The 23,142-nt window shown below is 36.4% G+C and overlaps 2 protein-coding genes across 2 annotated transcripts; one reads left to right on the top strand and one right to left on the bottom strand.

The window, feature by feature from the left end:
• The first annotated feature begins 304 nt into the window (after nt 1–304).
• LOC112055179 (D-2-hydroxyglutarate dehydrogenase, mitochondrial) lies at nt 305–11,288 on the top strand. The gene is made up of 9 exons (XM_024095194.2): nt 305–710; nt 4,058–4,205; nt 4,536–4,733; nt 5,289–5,482; nt 6,173–6,341; nt 6,666–6,795; nt 8,127–8,283; nt 9,951–10,116; nt 10,876–11,288. The coding sequence occupies exons 1-9, from the start codon at nt 612–614 to the stop codon at nt 11,127–11,129; spliced, it is 1,515 nt and encodes a 504-aa protein (XP_023950962.1). The 5' UTR covers nt 305–611; the 3' UTR covers nt 11,130–11,288.
• On the bottom strand, nt 11,279–22,211 carry LOC112055189 (polyadenylate-binding protein-interacting protein 1). Its single transcript, XM_024095203.2, has 8 exons — nt 21,899–22,211; nt 21,303–21,514; nt 19,971–20,123; nt 19,181–19,399; nt 18,950–19,054; nt 18,589–18,772; nt 18,123–18,249; nt 11,279–16,295 (listed from the first exon to the last, which is right to left on the bottom strand). The coding sequence occupies exons 1-8, from the start codon at nt 22,008–22,010 to the stop codon at nt 16,196–16,198; spliced, it is 1,212 nt and encodes a 403-aa protein (XP_023950971.1). The 5' UTR covers nt 22,011–22,211; the 3' UTR covers nt 11,279–16,195.
• Between the last annotated feature and the right edge of the window lie 931 nt (nt 22,212–23,142).

The raw sequence follows: 23,142 nt of genomic DNA, 5'->3' as shown, positions 1-23,142 counted from the left end.
CTAAGCAGTAAGCTTCTATAATATTTATTGCTTAATTAACATTTTGTTAAATTAAATGTGATTTTAACAATGATTTATTATCATAGATATGAATAGTCCATTCAATAAACTTTTTTTTGTTTGGAATGTATTTTTGAGAGTTTCCTTTATATTACCATGATCGCTTATTAAAAATATATTAAATAGTAAAACGATATATAACATAAAACGTATAGGCACTGTTTCTTCGGCAAAAGACGAACATAATATCCTTTATAATATTCCGCATTAAAAAATATTAAGTAGAGAAGATGTGGGTAGATCCTTTCCATCCTCATAAAAATCTCCACTGTACAGAATAAGAATACATAAATACATTGCAAGAAATTTAGTAAAGAAGCGTTGAATAGGTAGCAAGAATTCTTGTTTTAAATAGAACTTTGTGTAAACCTAGTGCATTTCATTATTTTTTACGACATTATTAGCCGCGCCGCGGTCCGCGCTTCGCTATCTATATCTCCGATTACGTAACGCACTCGACGCGTCAATTGTAAATTGTAAACATCAGCTGCTAATCATTAGTTTGTGACTTTGTGTTCATGTAAACGCCGTAAACACCAGTCTTTCTTACAATGATAAGGCCGTTATCACTATTTATTTTTAATTTAAATAAACAAAATGTTAAAACACAAGTAAAATTTGCGAGCACCGTGCTCCCTCAATTTTCATCCGTAAGTATTTTTTATTGCAATAAAATAAATAAAAATAATAGTCGTTTGTTCGCCATTAACATATTTAAATTTATCTGTATTCGTGCTAGAGCCACCTAAATTGTCTTGTGAGTTGTGACTATCTTACCCTACCTGTATAGGTATGAGAGCTACATTGAAAAAGGTTTAGTCATTTGCTAAAACGGTAAGTTCTTTTCATTCCTTTCATATGAAAAATATCGTTGTGTTATGTTTTGTCTTGCATTTTTTAGAAAAATGTCGCTTAATTAGGTATTTGTATGAAAAGAGTAGTAGACGAGAACAACAACTATCTACCTTATGACTTCTTATTTTTATTCATTCGATAAAACCCTTTAACTACTCGTAAATGTACCAAGGATATTAATTCATTAGTAAGATTGTAAGTAATGAGGGTAACTGTATATTTTACCGCAAATGTTTTGGCACTAGTGTAACACTAAGTGCTCGTACTGTACTTATTTATTGTACCTATTTATAGTTTAAAACTAGCGGATGCCCGCGACTTCGTATCCGTTTTTCACAAATCCCGCGAGCACTATGTTTATTTTCGAGATACTACTCTTGCTCAAAATCACAGCCACTGTTACCACTTATTACCACTCCACAGTGGGCCTGAACAAGCATTTCAGCCTCTAGTCAGAGTAAAAAAAAACTCTACGGGCCAAAGTATTTTTTTTTTTAATTTTTGTCTGTTACGAGAACATAGGTACTACTAGTCTGCCATAAAACGAAAAAGGTTTACGTAATTTGTAAATAGTTTCATGATCGATCGTCAACTCAGACCAATTATTGTATAGGACCTGCCTCGCTAGACGTTACTTTTCTGTCAAAGTATATGATCAACGATCTAATGCGATTATAAAAACTGTCTCTATAGTTACGTTACGTCATCAACCCATATTCGGCTCACTGCTGAGCTCGAGTCTCCTCTCAGAATGAGAGGGGTTAGGCCGATAGTCCACCACGCTGGCCCAATGCGGATTGGCAGACTTCACACACGCAGAGAATTAAGGCAATTCTCTGGTATGCAGGTTTCCTCACGGTGTTTTCCTTCACCGATTGAGACACGTGATATTTAATTTCTTAAAATGCACACAACTGAAAAGTTGGAGGTGCATGCCCCGGACCGGATTCGAACCCACACCCTCCGGAATCGGAGGCAGAGGTCATATCCACTGGGCTATCACGGCTTTTCTATAGTATCGATGTTAAATAGTTGTAATCGTGTTCGCCGGTTAAAAAGCTCCGTAAAAATACCTTTTTGTGTAATTGAATTGTGTAAAAAACGGGCAAAAACTTCTAGTTTAGTATAAGATATATACCAAATCTAAGCTCGTTTTCCTCAGAAAATGACAGACAATTTTGTTCATGACTATGAGTGCGATACAGGTCCTTCTATAATTGGTCTGAGATCGTCAAGGAATTCCTTAACTCTACATCCTGTAGTCACAAGTTCAGGACTCTGCTCGGAGTTCTTCTCTCTACCACGCGATGGACCCGCCACCCGCACCCAATAATCCATGGAATGCTAAGATATTCGTCACTCTAACCACTTGAACGCCAATAATGACCTCTATGAAACAAAGGAGGTTTTATTCGTAAAAAGAATCATCATACTCGAGACTACGATATTAAGTAAGGCTCTGATTGTTTGATAAAAATTTGAAATTGGAACGAAATACAGTGTTCTTGTCTATGGAATGCATAGTTTTTTTTCTTTTGATTTTTATTGAATTGCGAGCTGTGTCTGCAAATAGAATTGTAACGTCGAATACTGTACTGAATTATTTTATTTTCTCGCAATCGTAGTGAAAAGTATTGTGTAACACGCAGGGCTAAAACCATTAAAAACTCGGTTTCTATTTAGCAGCCCTCACCTTACGGCTCGTGTCCTAAAAATACCTCGTATATAATGAGTCTTTTTAGCCCCTTGTATATAAAAATCTATGATAACCTCTTAAATTATATCAGTTAAAATCGGTTCAGCTAGCCAAGAGATTAGCCCGGACCTTAGACCATTAATAATTGTCTAAGGCCCGGACAAACAGAAAGACAGAAGATATGCGCGAATAACCCTCCTTGCAGAGACCTAGACACCTTAACGTTTGACAGCTTTTCCACACGTATTAATCATTTTATTTAGGTACTTTATTCAACTCTTTTCTTTATAATGGCGCTTTATTTTATTGCCTAATTTTAACTATAAGTAAAATTTTAAGTATAAGTATTATAACGAGAAAAAATTTGTATTTTTGTAATTGTTTGTAACGAATAAACTCAAAACGAATGGTCAGATTTACATTATCAGGGTGTAAGGAGTAACATCATCATCATCATCATCATATCAGCCGATGGACGTCCACTGCAGGACATAGGCCTTTTGTTTTTCCTCCTAAAAGGAGTAACATAGGCTTTATTTTATCCTCGTAGTCGTATTCTCACGGAAATGGTAACTATGTTGGTGAAACCGCGAGCCCTATCTACTCATTTTATCAGTAATAACATAATATTATTATGCAAGTCAAGTTGTATATTCAGAATTACCAACCTATTTATTTATCACAATAATTGCTTAGCAATTCTATTACACTAATATACATAATACCTACCTACTTATAGGAACTATAGAATATGTACATACACGGGAAAGTTTGTTATCGATGTATTACCTACATACTTCAACACGCAAGAACTATTGAACGAGTTTTCATGATATTTTAATGTTCATAACATAACAACCGTCTGTAAATAATAACCGTCTGCCTTCGATTCGAAGGGCGTAGGTTTGAATCCGGTCCAGGGCATGCACCTCCAACTTTTCAGTTATGTGCCTATTATTAAATTAAATATCACGTGTCTTAAACGGTGAAGGAAAAACATCGTGAGGAAACCTGCATACCTGAGAATTTTCTAAGAAAACTCTCACTCTTAGAAGAGACTCGTGCTCAACAGTGAGGCGAACATGGGTTGTTGATGATGAACTTAACAACCACACACATTTATATATCTTGAAAATATTATTGGTTCCCGCGGGATTTTTGAAAACACAATATCACGTGAATAACGTAGTGGGAGTCCAGTAGTCATCATTATCATTATCAGCGGGTGGACGTCTACTGCTGGACAAAGGTCTCTTGCATGAACTTCCAGCATCACGGCGCATGCATCCAGCGGCTCCCAGTTACCCATTTGATGTTATCAGTCCATCCCAGTTGGGAAGTCAAAACAACACTGTGCCTTTCAGTACAGGCACAGTATCTTTACTCTGGCACGGGGCCGCCATTCCAGCACCTGGGGACCCAATTGGCTTATGAAATTGTTTACAGGAAAAGTATGGCGTTAAGAGAAAGAGTTTTGGCGTCTTACAACCAAGGGACATTGACTATTTTAAATCGATCTTGGGCGAAGACCGCGTGGTGACTGATGAAAGTGATGTCCTTCCGTTCAATATCGACTGGATTAAAAATTGCAGAGGTCAGTATTAAAAATCTAATTAGTAATTTAGTCTACAATTTGTGTTTTTAATGAATTTGGTGATGGAAAACATCGTGAGGAAACCTGCATACCAGAGATTTTTTTTTAATTCTCTGCGTCTCTACCAATCTGCATTGGGCGAGCGTGGTGGACTTTTGGCCTAACCCCTCTCATTCTGAGAGGAGACTCGAGCTCAGCAGTGAGCCGAATATGGGTTGATAACGAATTAATTTGACTATATGTTCAGCCGGGCCAAATTATAAAATACTTGGATGGGGATTAGTCATAAAATCGTAAAAAATACCTAATGCGATTATCTATTTTATTCAGGACAATCCAAAGTTGTACTAAAACCGAAGACAACCGAGGAGGTATCTAAAATCCTGTCGTATTGTAACGGCAAGCGGCTAGCCGTGTGTCCACAAGGAGGCAACACTGGCTTGGTCGGAGGATCGGTGCCAGTGTTCGACGAAATCGTGCTCAACTTTAACTTGATGAACAAGATCATTAGCTTGGATGAAATATCTGGTAGGCATACTTGTACCTACTTATTTAACCACTCGTCATTTTTTTTACTCTACGAAACATCTACATGTAGCACAATGTACGAGTACCAAAAGAAGTAATGAGAAAAATGAGCAGCGAAAATTTTCGGAAATATTTGCGATGTCGGTTTACTATGCGGCCACGTTTCTCGTCCTGCCGTAAATATTCGTTAAATATTTCACAAATATTCGCGAGAGTATTTTCGCGAGTAGAGCAATATGTGGCCAGTCAGGGCAGCAAGGCGGCAGCGTGAGGAGCTGCAGTATGCCGGCCGGGTTAGAATTTGCATCATAGAGAATAACACAAAGAGTAGAGTAAGTATGGGAGAACACTGTAGAACAAGATGACCATTAGAGAATGATACCCAGGCTCGTAACTTCGTCCGCATGGAATTTCTAAACTACAAAACCCGCAACCTTGAAATATTAACTGGACCAACCTTTAAAGTACATCTTCTATAAGAAATAAATACAGCACCTACTCGTGTTACCTATACCAAATTAAAAATAAAAAAAAATTAAAAGTTGTGTTTGTCAGGTGCCCTCGTATGCGAGTCAGGATGTGTGTTAGAGAATCTGGACGACTACGTGCGCGAGCGCAACCTCATCATGCCGCTGGACCTGGGCGCTAAGGGCTCGTGCCACATCGGCGGCAACGTCAGCACCAACGCAGGGGGACTCCGCCTGCTTCGCTACGGGAACCTGCACGGCTCCGTGCTAGGACTTGAAGCTGTGGGTATACCTGTCTCATAGATCAACCATCATGATATCTGTCCATCTTATTTAAGGACATAAACAGGGGAATGGAGGAGATTGACATATTTTGCCAACCCCACCTAAGTGGGATAAGGTACAGGAGATGATGATGGTGATGATTTAAGGACATAAACAATGTTACCTACCTCAGTAAGTGGTACGAAAAGTGTGAATGAAATGGTCGAGGACGTCCAGAATCGCAATACGAACAATCCTGCGATAAGCTCGATGGCTCTCAGGGACTCAGGGTACGAAATGTCGTAAGTTATTCCATAACTTACGACGCTACGGATTTAGGAGCTTCGTCTTTTCATTGCCTTCACTCAATTTACTGTAGGTTCTAGGTTCTAGTAGGAACTAAGAAATTCTAGATCTCAGTAACGGCCTACCGACTTCGTTTGATACTAATTTAAACTTTAAAGAAAAAAGAAAGAAAATAAGTTTATTCACTTTTTAGTGTCACAAACAGTACCTACATCCTATCTTAGATATTACATGACTGTCTGTGACACCAAACAGAAAGGGTTTACAGCTCAGCATTAGCCGTTCATCGCTGGAAAGCAATGCGCAGCGCTGATTTTCAGCTGTGTATTTACTTTCACATGTGTATTTTAAAAAAGAATTGTCTCTACAAGAAATTGCTAACTAAAACTGATATTTTTGCAGGTAAAAGCAGACGGGACAGTCCTAGATTGTCTGCGAACTTTAAAGAAGGATAACACCGGATATCACTTGAAGCACCTGTTCATAGGGTCTGAAGGAACTTTGGGGGTAGTTACCAAAGTTGCCATCCACTGTCCTGCGTTACCAAAAGCTGTGTCTCTCGGATTCTTTGGTAAGTTTTGCGACACATGGTAACCGATTAAAGGTTAAGTTACACAATAGTCAGGGATCCCTAGAACATTTTGTACACCTGATTACTAACAAGCTAATTTTTCGTGAGTAGCTTCATCTCGATGAGACGATCAACTTTTTTATTTCTGAAAACTCTTGTTTCTGGTAGCTAACTGAGTTACCAGGAAAGAGTTAGCGTCTGCTAGTCTTTACAGACGTTAACCACTGGACTAAAAAGGCAGTTACAATGCAGTTGAACAATTTGGTCTGTTATATTTTTCAAGAAAGAAACATGAAAGGATATCATAGAGTTATTTATTTTCAGGGGTTGAAAATTTTGAAAATATCCTCAATCTGTATAAAAGAGCAAAAACATCTTTGGGTGAAATTCTGTCGGCCTTCGAAATGGCAGACAACGGGTCCGTTAGTTCTACTGTTAAAAACCTGAAGCTTTCGTAAGTATGATGTCACGCATAACAGCTAGTTTAATACTTCATACCTATCATAAAAATAGCAATGGTCTTCTTGGACCCAAATATGCACTACAGTGCATACGTACTCTATAAGATCTTATTACAAACCTTTATAATCTGTAGAGCCGTGATAGCCCAGTGGACATGACCTCTGCCTCCAATTCCGAAGGTTTCCGTGTGGGTTCGAATCCGGTCCGGGGCATGCACCTCTAACTTTTCAGTTGTTCATTATAAGAAATTAAATATTACGTGTCTCAAACGGTAAAGGAAAAACATCGTGAGGTAACCTGCATACCTGAGAATCTTCTTAATTTTTTGCGTGTGTGAAATCTGCCAATCCGCAGCGTGGTGGACTATTGGCCTAACTCCTTTCATTCTGAGAGGAGACTCGAGTTCAGCGGTGAGACGATTATGGGTTGATAATGATGATTATGATGATAATCTCTAGATACGTACCTAGCGTATGTCTACCTATCTATAGTGCCTAGCCTTTTTGAAATGCTAATGCACGCCACTGGTGATTGGCTACCTACGTAAGAGCCTCATAAGGTTATAGAACTAGCGGTTTGATTACGGACCAAAAAATTCGAAGTCGAAGAAAGTCGTAAGTGTAAGTAACTTCTGATAGGCAGCGATCGTTACAGTCAAACATTATTGGCCTTGGCTGCAAAAGGTAAGCTCACTATCTACTGCGCTCAGCCATTTACATATTAATTACTTCAGGGCGCCCGAGACTTCGTTTAAGTGAAATTTAATTAATCTCAAACTCCGCGGGAACCATGGATTTTTCCGAGATAAAAAGTAGCATGTGTTAATCCGGGGTATGATCTATTTGTTGCGGTAGCTTACGAAACAGTGGCAGTCATCATGCGACGAGACAGGATCGTGGGGTTTTAGTCGGTTGAAGTCAAGACATAACCTTCTTGCCTTCCTATAGAAAATACGGATGCCCCATAGGGATTGAAGGAATATATGGTTATGAGATATCTCGAAACCAAACTTCAGCCAAAACGTTTCAGTGGTTTCGGCATGAAAGAGCAACAAACATCGACATAACCATATATCCATTCAAACTTTTGCGATTATATTTATGGAATTAACAAGCGACTTCGTACGCGTGGAATTCAGTTTTTCACAACTCCCGCGAGAACCATGAATTTTCCGGGATGAAAAGTCTATGTGTTAATCCAGAGTAATAACTATTTCCATTCCAAATTTCAGCGAAATCGCTTCAGTTGTAGCGGCGATAAAGAGTAACAAACATCCATACAAACTTTCGCGTTTATAATATTGGTAGGATTTTCTTGTAACAGGAACCCAATATCAGACTACCCTTTCTACGTGCTTGTGGAGACGCACGGCAGCGACGAAACACACGATAGCGAGAAACTGTCACGCTTCTTGTCCGAAGGAATGGAGTCCGGAGTTATAGTGGACGGCACTGTCACTTCCGAACCAGCCAAGATGAAGGTATAGTTCCATTGCCTTAGTCCTATTACCGTCCGAGATAAAAACACGTTACGTAGGAAGTTATATTATTTGTCCAATGAATTTATATTACGACATAGGTTACTGATAAAGTTTGAAAGTCAGCTCATGCTCTTACTTTAGGTAAGTACGGTATAGCCCAGTAAGCCGTGATAGCCCAAGATATGACCTCTGCCTCCGATTCCGGAGGGTGTGGGTTCGAATCCGGTTCGGGGCATGCACCTCCAACTTTTCAGTTGTGTGCATTTTAAGAAATTAAATATCACATGTCTCAATCAGTGAAGGAAAACATCGTGAGGAAACCTGCATATCAGAGAATTATCATAATTCTCTGCGTGTGTGAAGTCTGCCAATCCGCATTGGGCCAGCGTGGTGGACTATTGGCCTAACCCCTCTCATTCTGAGAGGAGACTCGAGCTCAGCAGTGAGCCGAATATGGGTTGATGTCATACGGTAGCCAATGGAAAAAAGGAGCTTATTGAATCCTTCGAAAAACATTGTCAAAGATTTATAAAACTGAACATCAAGGATCACTTGCGAAGGGTTGCCACAAAGCTAAATGACTGACGTCTGGGGATGATTTTTCATATTATGCCAAGGAAAATTATAAATAACCCTTCTTGCAGTCGGGTAGAAAACTGGAAAGTCGGAAAGACAGAAGTGATAACTTAAACCTGCTGCCGTATGCGTGAGAGAAAGGGACAGACGGAGTGGCGCCGTAACGCGTTACGTTAGGAAGCGGTTTAGGTACCCTCCTACAAAATGTTGCCTTCATCACCAGTTGAAAGTCTGGACCATTGGAATCGGCTACCTTTCAAAGTCACCACAGTCGCCAACTTCATAATTGGCCACCTACTTATCTATGGCATAGGCTGACAAACTTTTGGCCTTCATAAGATAAGGTATGTCTGGCCATTACGCTCTTGGTCTAAGTCATCTTGGGTAACCTTGATGAGATTGATGTGGTGTGATTCTCTCGTATTACATTACTAATTAAAATTATACTTTGACACTCTAAATTTGTATTATAATGTAAAAACATGTTCCTCCTGGATGGTCTCTGGGAGGTGATGACACCTACGACACAGGCTAATCTAGAGTAGGTGTCAAAGCACTCCTCAGATATAATAATATAGGTACACTTGAGTTTTGCGTAATAATATTGTAACTTTTATTTAAAAATAAATACATAAATAAATGTACCTACCTAAACTAAAATATTTAAAACTACTGTAAGTTTTTATTCTGTGTAATTTGTAATTATTAAATTCTCTGAAGACTGTTTAGTTTAGTTCGTAAATAATTATTATTGGTTTTTTTTTTATAATCTAAATATATAAAGATGAATTGCTGTTCGTTAGTCTCGCTAAAACTCGAGAACGGCTGAACGGATTTATCTTATCTTGGTCTTGAAATGTTCGTGGAGGTATAGAGAAGGTTTAAAAGGTGAGAAAAATTAAAATAATTGCTGGGAAAACCAAAAAAACCTTTTTCTATTTCTCATACAAATGTTTAAGAGTCAAGGGGTACAGGTAGGGCCCCTCCCTACGGTAGGGGTAGAGTAGCGATAGGGAAGAAGTGCACATAAGTCAAAGCTTGACCGGGTCCGCTAGTAATAAATATTTTTAATTTTTTTCATTTTACTTTAGACAATTTGGAACATCCGCGAAAGCATAGCCGGCGCCGGCCTGGTCGAGGGTTACTCGTTCAAGTACGACGTGTCGATACCGCTCCGCAACTACTATGACTTGGTGGAACTGTTGCGTGACAGACTGAAAGACCATCAAGCTAAAGTGTACGGATATGGGCATGTTGGTATGTATGCCAATGTTTTTTTTTTATTATTTTTTATTCTCTACAAGTTAGCCCTTGACTACTATCTAACCTGTAAGTGATAATGCAATCTATAGATGGAAGCGGGTTAACTTGTTAGGAGTAGGATGAAATCCACACTCCTTTCGTTTTCATCACGACATCGTACCGGAATGCTAAATTGCTTGGCGGTTAGCCACGGTCGAAGCCTCCCACCAGCCAGACCTGAACCAATTAAGAAAACCTCAATCGGCCCAGCCGGGGATCGACCCAGGACCTTCAAGACAAGACGGATTCATTTTCGGGAACGACGTATGGAGAGTACATAACCAAGGCAATACGTTGAAACTATTATAGTTGCGTGAAAAATTTCTAATTTTTTTAAAAGAGCAACTGTTAGAGTTTCCCTCCGGCTCTCAGCAGAACCTGCCTTCTAACCGATGGTAGAGTCGGTTCAATAATTCTTGCAAACTAAGTCTCCTAGTAAGAAACAAATAAACTTTGAATTTGATTTTATAGGTAGACCTTCCCTGTCTAAGGTAAGTAGGTCTTCCATATTTTGAAAATTTTACACCCTCATTATAATCGAATGTTTGATTAATTGAATACAGCCGTTTGAGGAACAAACATTAAATGGGTTTTGGCGGGATAAATCAGTTTAGTTTCTACAAAACGTTAATTTTATGTTTTTAACATTAATTAATTTAACGTTAATTATGATGGTTTATTTTTATTATAACATATTTAAATTTTATTCCGCAGGTGATGGCAACATCCACATAAACGTCATAGTACCAGAATACACAAAAAACATGTACTCAATGTTAGAGCCGTATATCTTCGAAGAGGTCGCGAAGTTGAAAGGATCCATTAGCGCAGAGCATGGCGTCGGTTTTAGAAAACCTCAATTCATACATTACAGCAAAGACGAGTCAGCGTTACAACTTATGAAAGATCTCAAGAAGTCAATGGATCCTAATGGTATTCTTAACCCTTATAAAGTGTTGCCAGACTAATACAATTTACTTTTAATGTTAATTTCATAAGAAAAGCATTAAAATAAACGGGGTAGGATTTTGATATATTTTTATAAACTTTTATTTATAATCCAACATTTATTTATATATAGGTAAACAAGGCAAGGCATACTGAAATAAAACTATAATTTATTTAAATGACTTTTATTAAAATATCCATTTATTCTTATAACATTCATAATATCACTGCAACAAAAATACAATGGAATATTATAAACATTCGCCTAATTGCTTCAAATAAATAAATCCCGCATTGCATAAATCATCAAAAATTAATTTATTATTATGTCTTTAAAGAATGCTTAATAGAATCGCCATTAAGTTTCAATATAAAGGTGGCATTTGGCGCCGTTATTTATCGAGACTGGAATACGAACGCAGAATCCACGTCAGTAGAAGTTCAATGGTAAAATACTATACTAATTAATTTTATTGCTAATTGCTTATTATGTTACTAATATACGCAGCTGCATTCGCAATGCGGATGTTCCGCATCTACGTATTCATCCGCAATCTCGAATGCGGACGTAGATGTACAGCTTGGCAAAAAAAAGTGTAGAATCTTTTTTTTCCCTCTTACAACACTATTCGACTTGTCTATAGTGTCTATGCTGTCAAAAGTGATTATTCTGTCGGCTTTGAGACCTAGTTCGGACTTACTTTAGTATTTCAGTCGAGTAGAAACAATTTTGGATTTACCGCCCAAAAATCATTTGTACTCGACTAAAATACTAATGTAGTCTGCACGGTATGTTGTTATGGTTACGTTTACGTTTCTTGTATTCGTGTTGCCATAATGGCGATAGTGCACCTCTATTAATTTCTACTCTTTTTTTGCCAGCTGTAAAGGCATTCGATATTTCGATTTTCGAGCACAAATATATAAGTCACAACACGTTTATATCTCACAAATTGGACTAGGGGCGAATAAATTGAATAAATAAAATATCCAATGAAGTCAGGTAACGCGTTAATTTTTGCATTCCGACAAATTGATCTAACATATTTCATCTAGCTACACACAAAATTCATTTTATATTGGAGCAATAATACTTCGTCTCTTTGCGAAATGCTACCTTTACAGTGTTTCTCTATATATACCTACTTACAGCAATTAGGACTTATTTCGCTTTGAGCACAAACACGCTGTTCCAACCATATCATACAAGCATTTATATGTAAAGAGGACAACAGATAAAATGTAACAATTTGTCTTAAAAATACCGCAAGATAAGCCGAAACGGCAGTGAAACATTTAAAAATTGTTTTTGTAATAGTTTGTATGACTTCTATTTATTCTTGGGGCAAGAGGAAATTTATCAGAGTAGGTTTTTGCTTTTTAAGAATAAATGATTTGGAATTTGAGTTTTGACCATCACGTGAAAAAGTACCTAAATTTATTAAAAATACAATCACAACTAAACAATAAATTTATGGCAAAGTTATATTAAATACTAGAAATAATAAAATGCAAGAGTAAAGTGAGTTCACAACGTCACAAAACGTTAACCGGAATGTTCTACCTGTAAGGGTAAACATTACAAATTGGAGACTTTTAGCGGGTATTTAAAAAAAAATACTTTGTGCTGCTACCTAAGCATAAATTGTGTGATATGTTAGGAATCGTGCTTATCGATATTAGGCATTGCCGCGATCATGAAAGTACATTTTCGAAAATTCATTTATTGTCATGAATTAGACAAAATAAATGGAGAGGTAATGAGATCATTAAATATTTCAATTTTTTTATTACACAGGGTACAAGACTATAATGTAAACAAGAACAAAATGACTTAGCCCTCATATGCACCAAATTATTTTTAACGGACGTTAAAAAAAAGAGTTCAAATATAGTTTGCAGTTAAATGAAGGTCTATTTCCAACGCCCAAAATTGAAAATGCAACACTGCTCGAAAAATAGCATCGTGTTTTAAAAACGTTGTCGTGTGAACATATACTTGTGAATGCATTTGTTGTATTTGAGCCCTTTTTTAACGTCCGTTAAAAAAACTCTTGTGCGAGTGGGGGGCTTAGGGTCGCTGCATATGGAACGGGGTTAGGACGTGGACGGAGCGGCGACGGTACGTGACACCACTCGGCCTAAGATACACTCCAAGACATAGTTCGTGATAGACAAGAGAAAGTACCAATAGCGAGTCGAAAATATCACTATCCTGTCATTGCAGTGGGACAAAAGAACTGGGCCACTGACAACTCTGTTATTATTGGTCGAAAATATGTTTATTTTTCTCTTCACGAGATATGCCGTTGACCTCAGACTAATTACAAGTTCTCACCCGAATACACGAACAAAATTGTCTGTAATTTTTTGAGTAAAACGAGCTTAGATTTGGTATACATCTTATAATATACTAGAAGATTTTGACCGTTTTTTACACCATTCAACTACACAAAAAGGTATTTTTACGAAGTTCTTTAACCGACGAAAAAACGACGAAATTATGAAACATCGATTCTATGGGGACAGTTTCTATAATCGCATTAGATCGTTGATCATATACTTTGACAGAATAGTAACGTCAAGCGAGGCAGGCCATTATGTAATTTAGTCTGAGCCGTTGACGCATGCTAGGCCTACACGTCGCCATCCCCCCACCACGTATACACTTTCGTGCATTTTGTGTGAAAAAGCATTTCCCAGTTTTTTTTATAAAGAATATTTGCCATATATTTTAAATATGACTAATATTCCCATTCCCCTCCAACTAGTTGGGAAAGACTATTAGAAGTGGGTACGACAATAGTCCAAAGTTGCGTCCGAGATAGATCACGTTACGAGTACATATGCAGCGAGCTTTACTCCGATATTCAAATGTGTCCAGTATACGGCGCGTTTATAATGTAGACGCAATCGGGGTTTAAATATGCTTTTTCATTACACTTTCATTTTATTACTTTGATTTCATTTAAAAAAGGAATGCACTGTGAACTGAGTGCTTAGTGGCAATTTCCATACTGTGACGGTCGCGTAATGTACTTTACGTGGTACTTTACGTACGTGGCTTTAAGCATTATAATGTGTTACGGCATTTTTCAAACCAAAACGAACTTCCCGAATTAAAATAGCAGTAATATGGCCAGACAATTTAGTTTTATAGCATTTAAAAATTAAAAAAAAATTACTACATAAGCCTGTTTATACAAAACTGATTTATTATTTCTTGGGCAAAAATTTGACAATGTTAAAGCAATAACGACTGATGACTCATGAATAAATTTATAATTCAAAACATTTGAAATTATTATTATATTCATACTGGACAAAATCACAGAAAACTATGATATTACAATATAGTAATTTATAAATCTAGTTTTTACTTTTAATACATCACTTTCATTAAATTCTTCACCAAAAATATGTAGCAAGGCATATCCGATTGTATTTTGGGCATTTTTTTTCGATAACAGCACCAATTCTAGGGCATTACAAAACAACCATTGACTGTACCACTATGACTTCTATATAAAATGGGATTTATTTTTAAGTTCTACAACAGGACACCATTGCTAAATATCGATATAAAATATGTAATTAAAGTTAATGATAAAGTTATTGCTAGATTTTCATTGGAAGTTCTATGTTGAGTGCTCATTTGTTTACATTAAGGTCCTTTAACAATTGCATTGTTCATAGCTCATAATAAAAAATAAGTAAGTAGTATAATAATTAAAATAAATTTTAATAACACATAATTGAATTGTCAAAAATGGAGCATAAATCAATGTATAAAAAAAAGATACAAAACACAAAAAAAAAAATACATACTGGGAAGTTTTTCTATTCGAGCTACAAAGAATGAACGGACAATATTTTTTTTTAAATATTCAATTCTCAATATCTAAATATACGCCTATTTCGTTTAGAATAAAATATTGCAATGAAACGGGATACAGGTTGAAAACCTACATTACTTAGCTTTTAATATTATTGCTTAAGTTAAGGTACTGTATTATTATGTTTATGTATAATAAGGTTGTTTTTTTTTAGTGCTGCACGGACTTTTATGGAAGAAACACATTGGCAACACTCTACCTTATCCGACGTATGATGTGCTTAGTCAGTACTTATGTATACTCAGAGGCACAATTATCCGCCCACTTTAGTATGACGCGAGTATATTAAAGTGGGCGGATAATTGTGCCTCTGAGTATATATAAAAATTTGTAAGCAACACACGTGAACGTTCACCCTCAAAGAACATATAATTTTGATAAACTGAATAAAATTCTGTGAATAGCTGTTATTGTAAGATTGTAATCATCTTTTTTCTACTACCATTTCGTAATCTACTCAATACAAAACCTCAAATCATATAACAAAGATATTCATTCCTACATGTCATTTAGTAATATTCATTATATCATGCAGGTAAACTGTGCTACAATGATTTTTTTTTTAATTTTTAATTTAATAATTCCATGTCATTCGCTACAAAAATTCATAAAAATCTAGGCCAAGTCAATACAAAATCGAAGAGGTTATGCTCAACGCCAATTATATATTATTTACCAAATTTTGTAAACTCTTTTATCATGGTCATAGAAATAGTATTGTATGCCACTGCACGTAATTAGCGATTGTAGGACTCGTGCTGTCTATGTTAATCAATAGGGCATGTTTGCAGTAGATTTTATATTATTACACACATGCACAATATTAAGCTATACATTGTCAATATAGATCATATTATATTGACAGATTATGTTTTGCCTACTTTTAATGACAACATTATTGTGTGTGTGTTTGTTTGTGCGGCGACTGAGACTCCACATCGGTCGGTGAGAATACGTCGGATGAGCTACAGTGTCGGATTCTACCACAATTTTCTCTTTGTAGAATACGTCATAATCATATATTTAATTATTATTATATAATCTAGAGTTATTACAAAGCCTTCACAGACGAATCTTTTTATTATCGTTTTATAAAATTTTGTTATTTTTTTTGTTGTATAGTTTTGTTCACCATTGTCCTAGTGTAGACGCATTGTGATCTGTGTGGTGCGGTTGGTGCGCGTGCACGGTTATCGCTTGATCTGGTTGGACATGCGGAGGAACTCCAGGTAGCCGGCCTGCATCTCCGCGTCCATGCCCGTGTCCCACGCCTCGTTCTCCAGCTCCTCCCTGAATGTACATATTAGGTTTGAATAATATATTCAAATATATTCAAACCTAGTCATCAACCCCATTCGAAAACCTGACGATTTGAGCATAACATAATGGAATGGGAGGGTTTCAAAGTTACAAAATAAAACCTTTATAGTTTAGTTCTCGAGTTACGAGCGCGATTATTTTTTTACTTATTTTGAAGGAAATATATAAGGAATCGCTAAAATTTTCTGACAATTTCAGTAAGCCAAGTAATAAAAATAGCTTTTAAAGTCAGTAGTTTTTTTTCCACCGCTAAAAGCGAAAAAAGTAAATAAGTATTTATTATTCCTATAATTTAATCTACCAAATGCAATCTGTCCCCATAATGCTCGAGTAACTACAAATTTAGCATCCCGGGATCCCCTACTATAATATATTCATTAAATAAGATGTCAAGAACTCAAGAGCTATTGCGTTCAAAATTAAATACTTGTGAGGAATATTGTGCTTGGGTATGGACTAATCTATACTAATATTATAAATGCAACAGTAAGTCTGTCTGTCTGTCTGTTACCTTTTCACGGTTAAACGGCTAAATCGATCAAGATGAATTTTTATATAATGGTAAATGGGACCTTAGAGCAAAACATAGGGTAATTTTTGACTAAAAATAGAAGGGGTGAAATAGGGGTAATTTGTTTATAAATCGTAAAAAAAATACGAGAAATAATGATATTAAAGAATTCTTAAAATACAACCTATAAAATGGTGAAATAAGGGTTGAAAGTTTACATTGTTTTCCACGCGGACGAAGTCGCGGGCATCTGCTAGTATGATGTATATTTCCTTCACAAATAATGCATTATTTTAGTACAAATTTGATTACTACAAAAAGGATTATAGTGAGTTAAAGACGATTAAAGATTCTTGCAAATAATGATTCTCAGACATACATAATTTAAGATGTCGCTTACTTTTTTTAGAAATTTTAAAAGGTAACTTACACAAAAATTATGTAGATTCCGTCATACATAATTTTTGCGTAAGTTTAACCGATTACGCAGCGCACGCAAAAGAAACTCTCAAAAGAAAATTTATTTTCAGTACCTTCCACATTATAACTTATGTTACTACCTGATAATAAGCTTGACTGAATTTTTCAAATTGGTTCAGTAGTTTTTGAGTTTATTCATTACATACAAAAATACAAATCATTCCTCTTTATAATGTAGTGTAGATATTAGAGAAGTAGCTCGAGTGATGTGATCACTTCACACTCACTGCTCATCAAAATGAAAACAGCCTTTGCCGATTGGCAAATGGATCAACAGAAAATAAGCAAGTGGCAAACTAGGATAAGTTTTTAAGTTTCATCTTTGTTTTAAAATAATGTTAATAGGTTAAGTTGATCTGAATAAAGGCATTATTATAATATGATAATAGGCAAAACGTTTTAGGTAAGATTAGGTCATATTAGACGGTCAAAATCCCTGACTATTTTTAAAAATCATGTAAGGAAACACTATCTATCATTGTAATATATATGTGTTTATTATATGTATGTATGTATGTATGTATGTAGATGTAGGTGTTTGTTATGTATATTTCATGTTTTGCTGTTTTTATTTATTTATTATTTTAGTTATTATTATTTAGTGAATAGTACTTATTATTTATTGTATTGCAATATCCCATCTCACAGGATATTTACATTATTTATGTTTAGGTTGCCTGGAAGAGATCACTATTAGTGATAAGGTCACCTTTTGCCTAAAAAATTATGTGTTCTTTTGTCATTTTCTTTTTTGTGCAATAAAGTTATTATAAATAAAATAGATAAAATAGATACAAAGCACTCACAGTATGTCGATGTCGAGCGCGGCGGGCTTGGACGGCAGGTTGTTCTGCAGGAAGTCGCGCTCCTCCAGCGTAAGCGACTGCCCGTCCGCCAGGTAGCCGCCCATCGTGCCCTCCGCCTCGCCGTTCGCTGCAACAGGACGAGATTAGTGTCTACGCAGACTCGGGGTAAGTGATGCCCTGTAGCAGCGCAACCGGTTATTTCGCTATCGGGGTCTGCGCTGTGTGTACGCGTACTCACGGTTCAGACGGCGCGAGTTGGGCTGCGGCACGGGCGGGTCGGGCTCGGGGTCTGCGCTGTGTGTACGCGTACTCACGGTTCAGACGGCGCGAGTTGGGCTGCGGCACGGGCGGGTCGGGCTCGGGGTCTGCGCTGTGTGTACGCGTACTCACGGTTCAGACGGCGCGAGTTGGGCTGCGGCACGGGCGGGTCGGGCTCGGGGTCTGCGCTGTGTGTACGCGTACTCACGGTTCAGACGGCGCGAGTTGGGCTGCGGCGCGGGCGGGTCGGGCTCGGGGTCTGCGGTGCCCCAGCGCGCGGCGCGCAGAGCGATGACGCGGTGCACGCAGGGCATCTCCGCGCGGTACTTGAGGCGCTCGAACGCTGCGTGCATACTCGCCGGGCAGTCGGCGTCCAGCGCTATACCCGACAACTGTAACGATATACCAATGTAATGCAATTTGGCAGCCTTGTATTATGAATAATTAATTATTATTAACTAATGCTTGAATTGAAATTGCTTTGCACAAAATTGTGTAAAGTTGGGTCTTCCAGTCGTAATTTATTCTGCAAAATTTTCATTTGTAAGGGCTGCCTAGAGCAAACTTACCTTGAGCAATTGACAAACTGACTTTATGTTCGTTTCTTTGTCTGTATCTAATAGATGCAGTAGAACTTTGCAGAGGCTTTCTCCTAAGTTTCTTATTCTACCACCCTGAAATTGTAAAAATATAAAATTATCATTGACAATGTTCCAATATGCAATATTTTATTTGAATTGCCTATCAGATTTTAAGCTGTTATGAGTAATAAAAAATTCCATTTGATCTTTACGACATACCTGGCTGTTTTCCAGTTGAGTATATATTTCAGCCAGGAACATAGCAAAGCCACGCATATTCTCCTCGGAGGTCTCTAAGCCACTTATAATCTTGTTCTCTTCGGCAGAGCAGCGCTCAAGTAGACATGCTCGGAAAGTTGATTCTTCAGGTGAGGCAACAGAGTCGAATATTGAACAAAGTCGGGCACCATTGTAGCGGAAGTTTGACTCAGCAATGGACTATGGGAAAAAGCAAAAGCATTAATATTGATTATTAGAATAAACTTTATTAATCCAAGTAATATTACAGCTTGGGAACTTTGTTCGTAACATTCCCGATTTTCCGCACAGGGCAAGGGGGGCTTGCAGCAACGAATAAGTTGCAGATGTATTGTAAAACTGACTGTTTACATAAAAGGGAAGGGCAACATTTTTATTTGCCTCTCTCATTTATTATTACCAAGAATCTGCCATATACTAAAGCCATACTAGAGGAGTCTTGTTTACTAACAAACAAATTAAAAATGAGGGTAGACAATGCATGTCATTTAATAACATTTTTATTTTAAACCATGTGTTGTTTTATAAAATATTATTCAAAATATATTAACTATGTCTAATTGTTATTAGCTTATTAATCTAATTTACATTATTACCATAAGCCCAACAACTCTTATTGAGCACGATTGGACTACTTCGGTCTCCCCTGACCTGACCCTGTATTTGGCTATTCAAAATAACAATAATGGATTCTGCAAAGTTGCCTTTTATAAACTATACTAAACTTTACTTGATGGAAATTTCCACTTACTTGGTTAACAATGGCTTCCACAAGAGGTCTTGTATAGCTGGCATCACTCAAAGTTGAAACAAAAGTATCAACTATTGGGCCACACAGAGTGTCGAATTTGCCGGGATCAAATGTTATCTCACACATAAATGTAATCAGGTTTGCTATGTTCTCCTGTCCAGACAAAGTAAATCATTTTAATGATGCTTTATTATAAATTATCATGCATACAAATAACTCATTACTTTAAGAGGACTTAAATCAGAGGTCCTGTATTTGATCACTGCTGCCTGCCTGCTTGACTACTTTTACCCACACCTAGTCCAAGATTTTGCTTAATTTAATGGGAAATGGTTATATATTATAAGTCATGACTTATATTCTTGACAACATAAACAAACTAGCAATGATTTGTGAATTTACAAGTGAAACATTTTGTCATAAGTCAAAAATATTGTTCAGAGCATATTTCAAAAGTTGAAAAAAAGTACCTCTGTAATTTTAGGTTTTATTTTGGGATTTTAACCTGTCTCAAATTTAATTCAATATAATAAGATGGAAAGATAGCAGAATTAATGTGATGTGAAAAATGTATCCACTCAGCATTACTGTGTCCATTTAAACAGAGATGATCTTTTGTGAAGCCTGTGATAACTAACATGAAGTTTTCACAAATATTTTATTTCGAAAAATATTTTTACCTGGCAGCTCAATACATGCACACACTGCTAAGCAATGATAATAAATATAAGTTACAAATTGCAATAAAATAATTTACACAATAAAAGTACAAAAATTACCTTTGTTCATTTTTAAATAATACATACATATAAACACAATATTTTGTAGTATGTCAAAGCATCAGAAAGAAAATAATATTCATGTGCACCAAAAACCTTGTCAGACCACAAAGGTGCATTTGGGCATTTCAATATAATTTGTAGGAAAAAATGTAATAATTTACCATACTATTAAAGTATTAACTGTGAAAATTTAGTACCTAAAACACTTACACTATGTAGGTATATGCATATCGCAAGTTCCTTGACCCTTGGTATTTATAGGTAAAATTTTTCCAACCCTATCAAACAGCTGGTACAAGGTCATTGCCCTGATTTTAGAAGGTTTTACTACATAAATATGAGGTAATGGTCTTACATCTAGTGATGTATAAGTTTCACATTTTTGTATTATTTAATTTGATTTTATTCAGGGTTAAACAAATTTTTTTTTTATACAGATTTAATGAATAGGACCATTACAGGTTACCTAGTTACACCCTAACCACTCAGAAATTCTCAGTCTTTTAGATGCATACTTAAAATAAATACATATTTACAAAACACTACTAACTCTCATATTCATATTTTCAGGCTCCTCGAGTGTATATGACATGTCTTCAAAAGTATATGGGTTTTGGTCTTGTGCCTGTCGGATTCTATCCTGAACGGAGTAGCGTGGTGCTCTTACAGGCTCAGCATTGTAATTCACTGGGGACTGTGGTACATAGTTCGGGGGATACCATTCTTTAGCTTCTGCAGACAGTGTTGATACAGGAGGTGCAACTGCCAACAAATTATATAATTAGTATAGTGAAATTTTGAGCTTAAAAATATATTAAGTATTCCTATTTTTTCAACTGCTATGATAATATTTATCATCGGTATTGTCAAAGACAGTTTCTATTACTGATATTAATGGTAGAGAATAATCATATTCATTAATATTCGGTTGTATCCTATTGAAATGATTTTGGTTACATCGAAATATTGAAAAGCGGTACCTCGCTGCCAATTGCTTTCTGTCAAACCACGCGACGACCGACGTCATCACCGATGAGAATTCTAAAACTTTCACCTGAACATTTGCTTTGGCAAAAGAGGAACATAACCAATGAGGTTTCAATTACAATTTAATGTATAATTAGATAAGAATTTAGCAAAAGATACCTTTTGTTTCATCTGCCACGGATTTAGGCCGGCGCAACTCACGAGGTTTACTATCGGGATTTTGCCAACTACGGCCTCTACCTCTAGATCCTCCAACTTCCCCGTTATTCATTTCAAACAGTACGCACTAATGAGTATTTATCAAAAATATTAAGCCACTATACTTTTGAATGAATTTCATAAACCGCAGTAAGACACTTTGCGTTATTTTCAATAGTTTCGAACGACTATTTCGACACGTAAACAAAGACAAACACTTCAACGTCTTCAACGACGTCTTCTACGGGAGCACCTCCATGTTTTTTGAATGAGTGAGATAAAGAAACAATATTATAGGGAAGAGTGAGATAGAAATATTTGTTTCATAAAATGGTGCTTAAAACGTTTCTTTTTACGTAAAATTATTATTGATCGATATAAAATTACTTAAAATAATAAAAGAATATTTTTTAAATATAATTTGTGTTGATATTTAAAGATAATGATAAACATAAAATTAAATTAAAACGATATTATAACGTTAAAAGTTGAAATCAAAACAATTGGGTGGGTTAGGCCAAAATATGTTCCTTGGGTTAGGCTGCTGAAATCTACATTCAATAATTTGATTGATTGAAGATAAACAACTTGTGCGTATTTACTTGACCTGGCTACCAAACACAACCAAACAATAGCACAATATGTAGGTAATAAACAACTTGTGCGCATTAACATGACCTGGCTACCAAACAACTAAACAATAGCACATCCATAGAATTTTAGGTACTTCTACCGACTCGTAAATATAAGAGCACATCTTTCGAGCCAGGTGTCAGTTAATGGTATATTCGGAGGGCGTAGGTTCGAATCCGGTCTGCATGCACGTCCAACTTTTCAGTTATGTGCATTTTAAGAAATTAAATGTGCCTCAAACGTTGAAAGGAAAATCATCGTGAGGAAACCTGCTCACCTCAGAATATAATCCTCTATGTGTGTGATGTCTGCCAATCAGCATTGGGCTAGTGTGGTGGACTATGGCCTAACCTCTCATTCAGAGAGGAGGCTCATGTTTAATAGTGAGTTGAACATGGGTTGTTATTAATGAACCATGTACATATTTTCTATAGTATAAAGTTATCTTTATTCAAAATCACTTGTTTCCAGGATTTCAAAAAAAACTTACATATTTTAGATAGACTGTTCCTTTAAATAATTTGAATAGTCTTTAGCCACATAGTTCCTACCATACCATACCTATAACGCTT

Source organism: Bicyclus anynana, chromosome 7 (assembly GCF_947172395.1).
Source record: "Bicyclus anynana chromosome 7, ilBicAnyn1.1, whole genome shotgun sequence".
NCBI lineage: Eukaryota > Metazoa > Arthropoda > Insecta > Lepidoptera > Nymphalidae > Bicyclus > Bicyclus anynana.
This window is presented reverse-complemented; position numbering and strand designations above follow the sequence as displayed.

Coding starts and splice junctions, on each gene's coding strand:
- LOC112055189 (XM_024095203.2), bottom strand. CDS start 22,010: ATGAATAACGGGGAAGTTGGAGGATCTAGAGGTAGAGGCCGTAGTTGG. Junction 19,055..19,180: donor CTCAACTGGAAAACAGCCAG/GTATGTCGTAAA, acceptor TTACAATTTCAG/GGTGGTAGAATAAGAAACTT. Junction 18,773..18,949: donor CAGTTTGTCAATTGCTCAAG/GTAAGTTTGCTC, acceptor ATATCGTTACAG/TTGTCGGGTATAGCGCTGGA.
- LOC112055179 (XM_024095194.2), top strand. CDS start 612: ATGATAAGGCCGTTATCACTATTTATTTTTAATTTAAATAAACAAAAT. Junction 711..4,057: donor TGCTCCCTCAATTTTCATCC/GTAAGTATTTTT, acceptor AATTGTTTACAG/GAAAAGTATGGCGTTAAGAG. Junction 8,284..9,950: donor CCGAACCAGCCAAGATGAAG/GTATAGTTCCAT, acceptor ATTTTACTTTAG/ACAATTTGGAACATCCGCGA.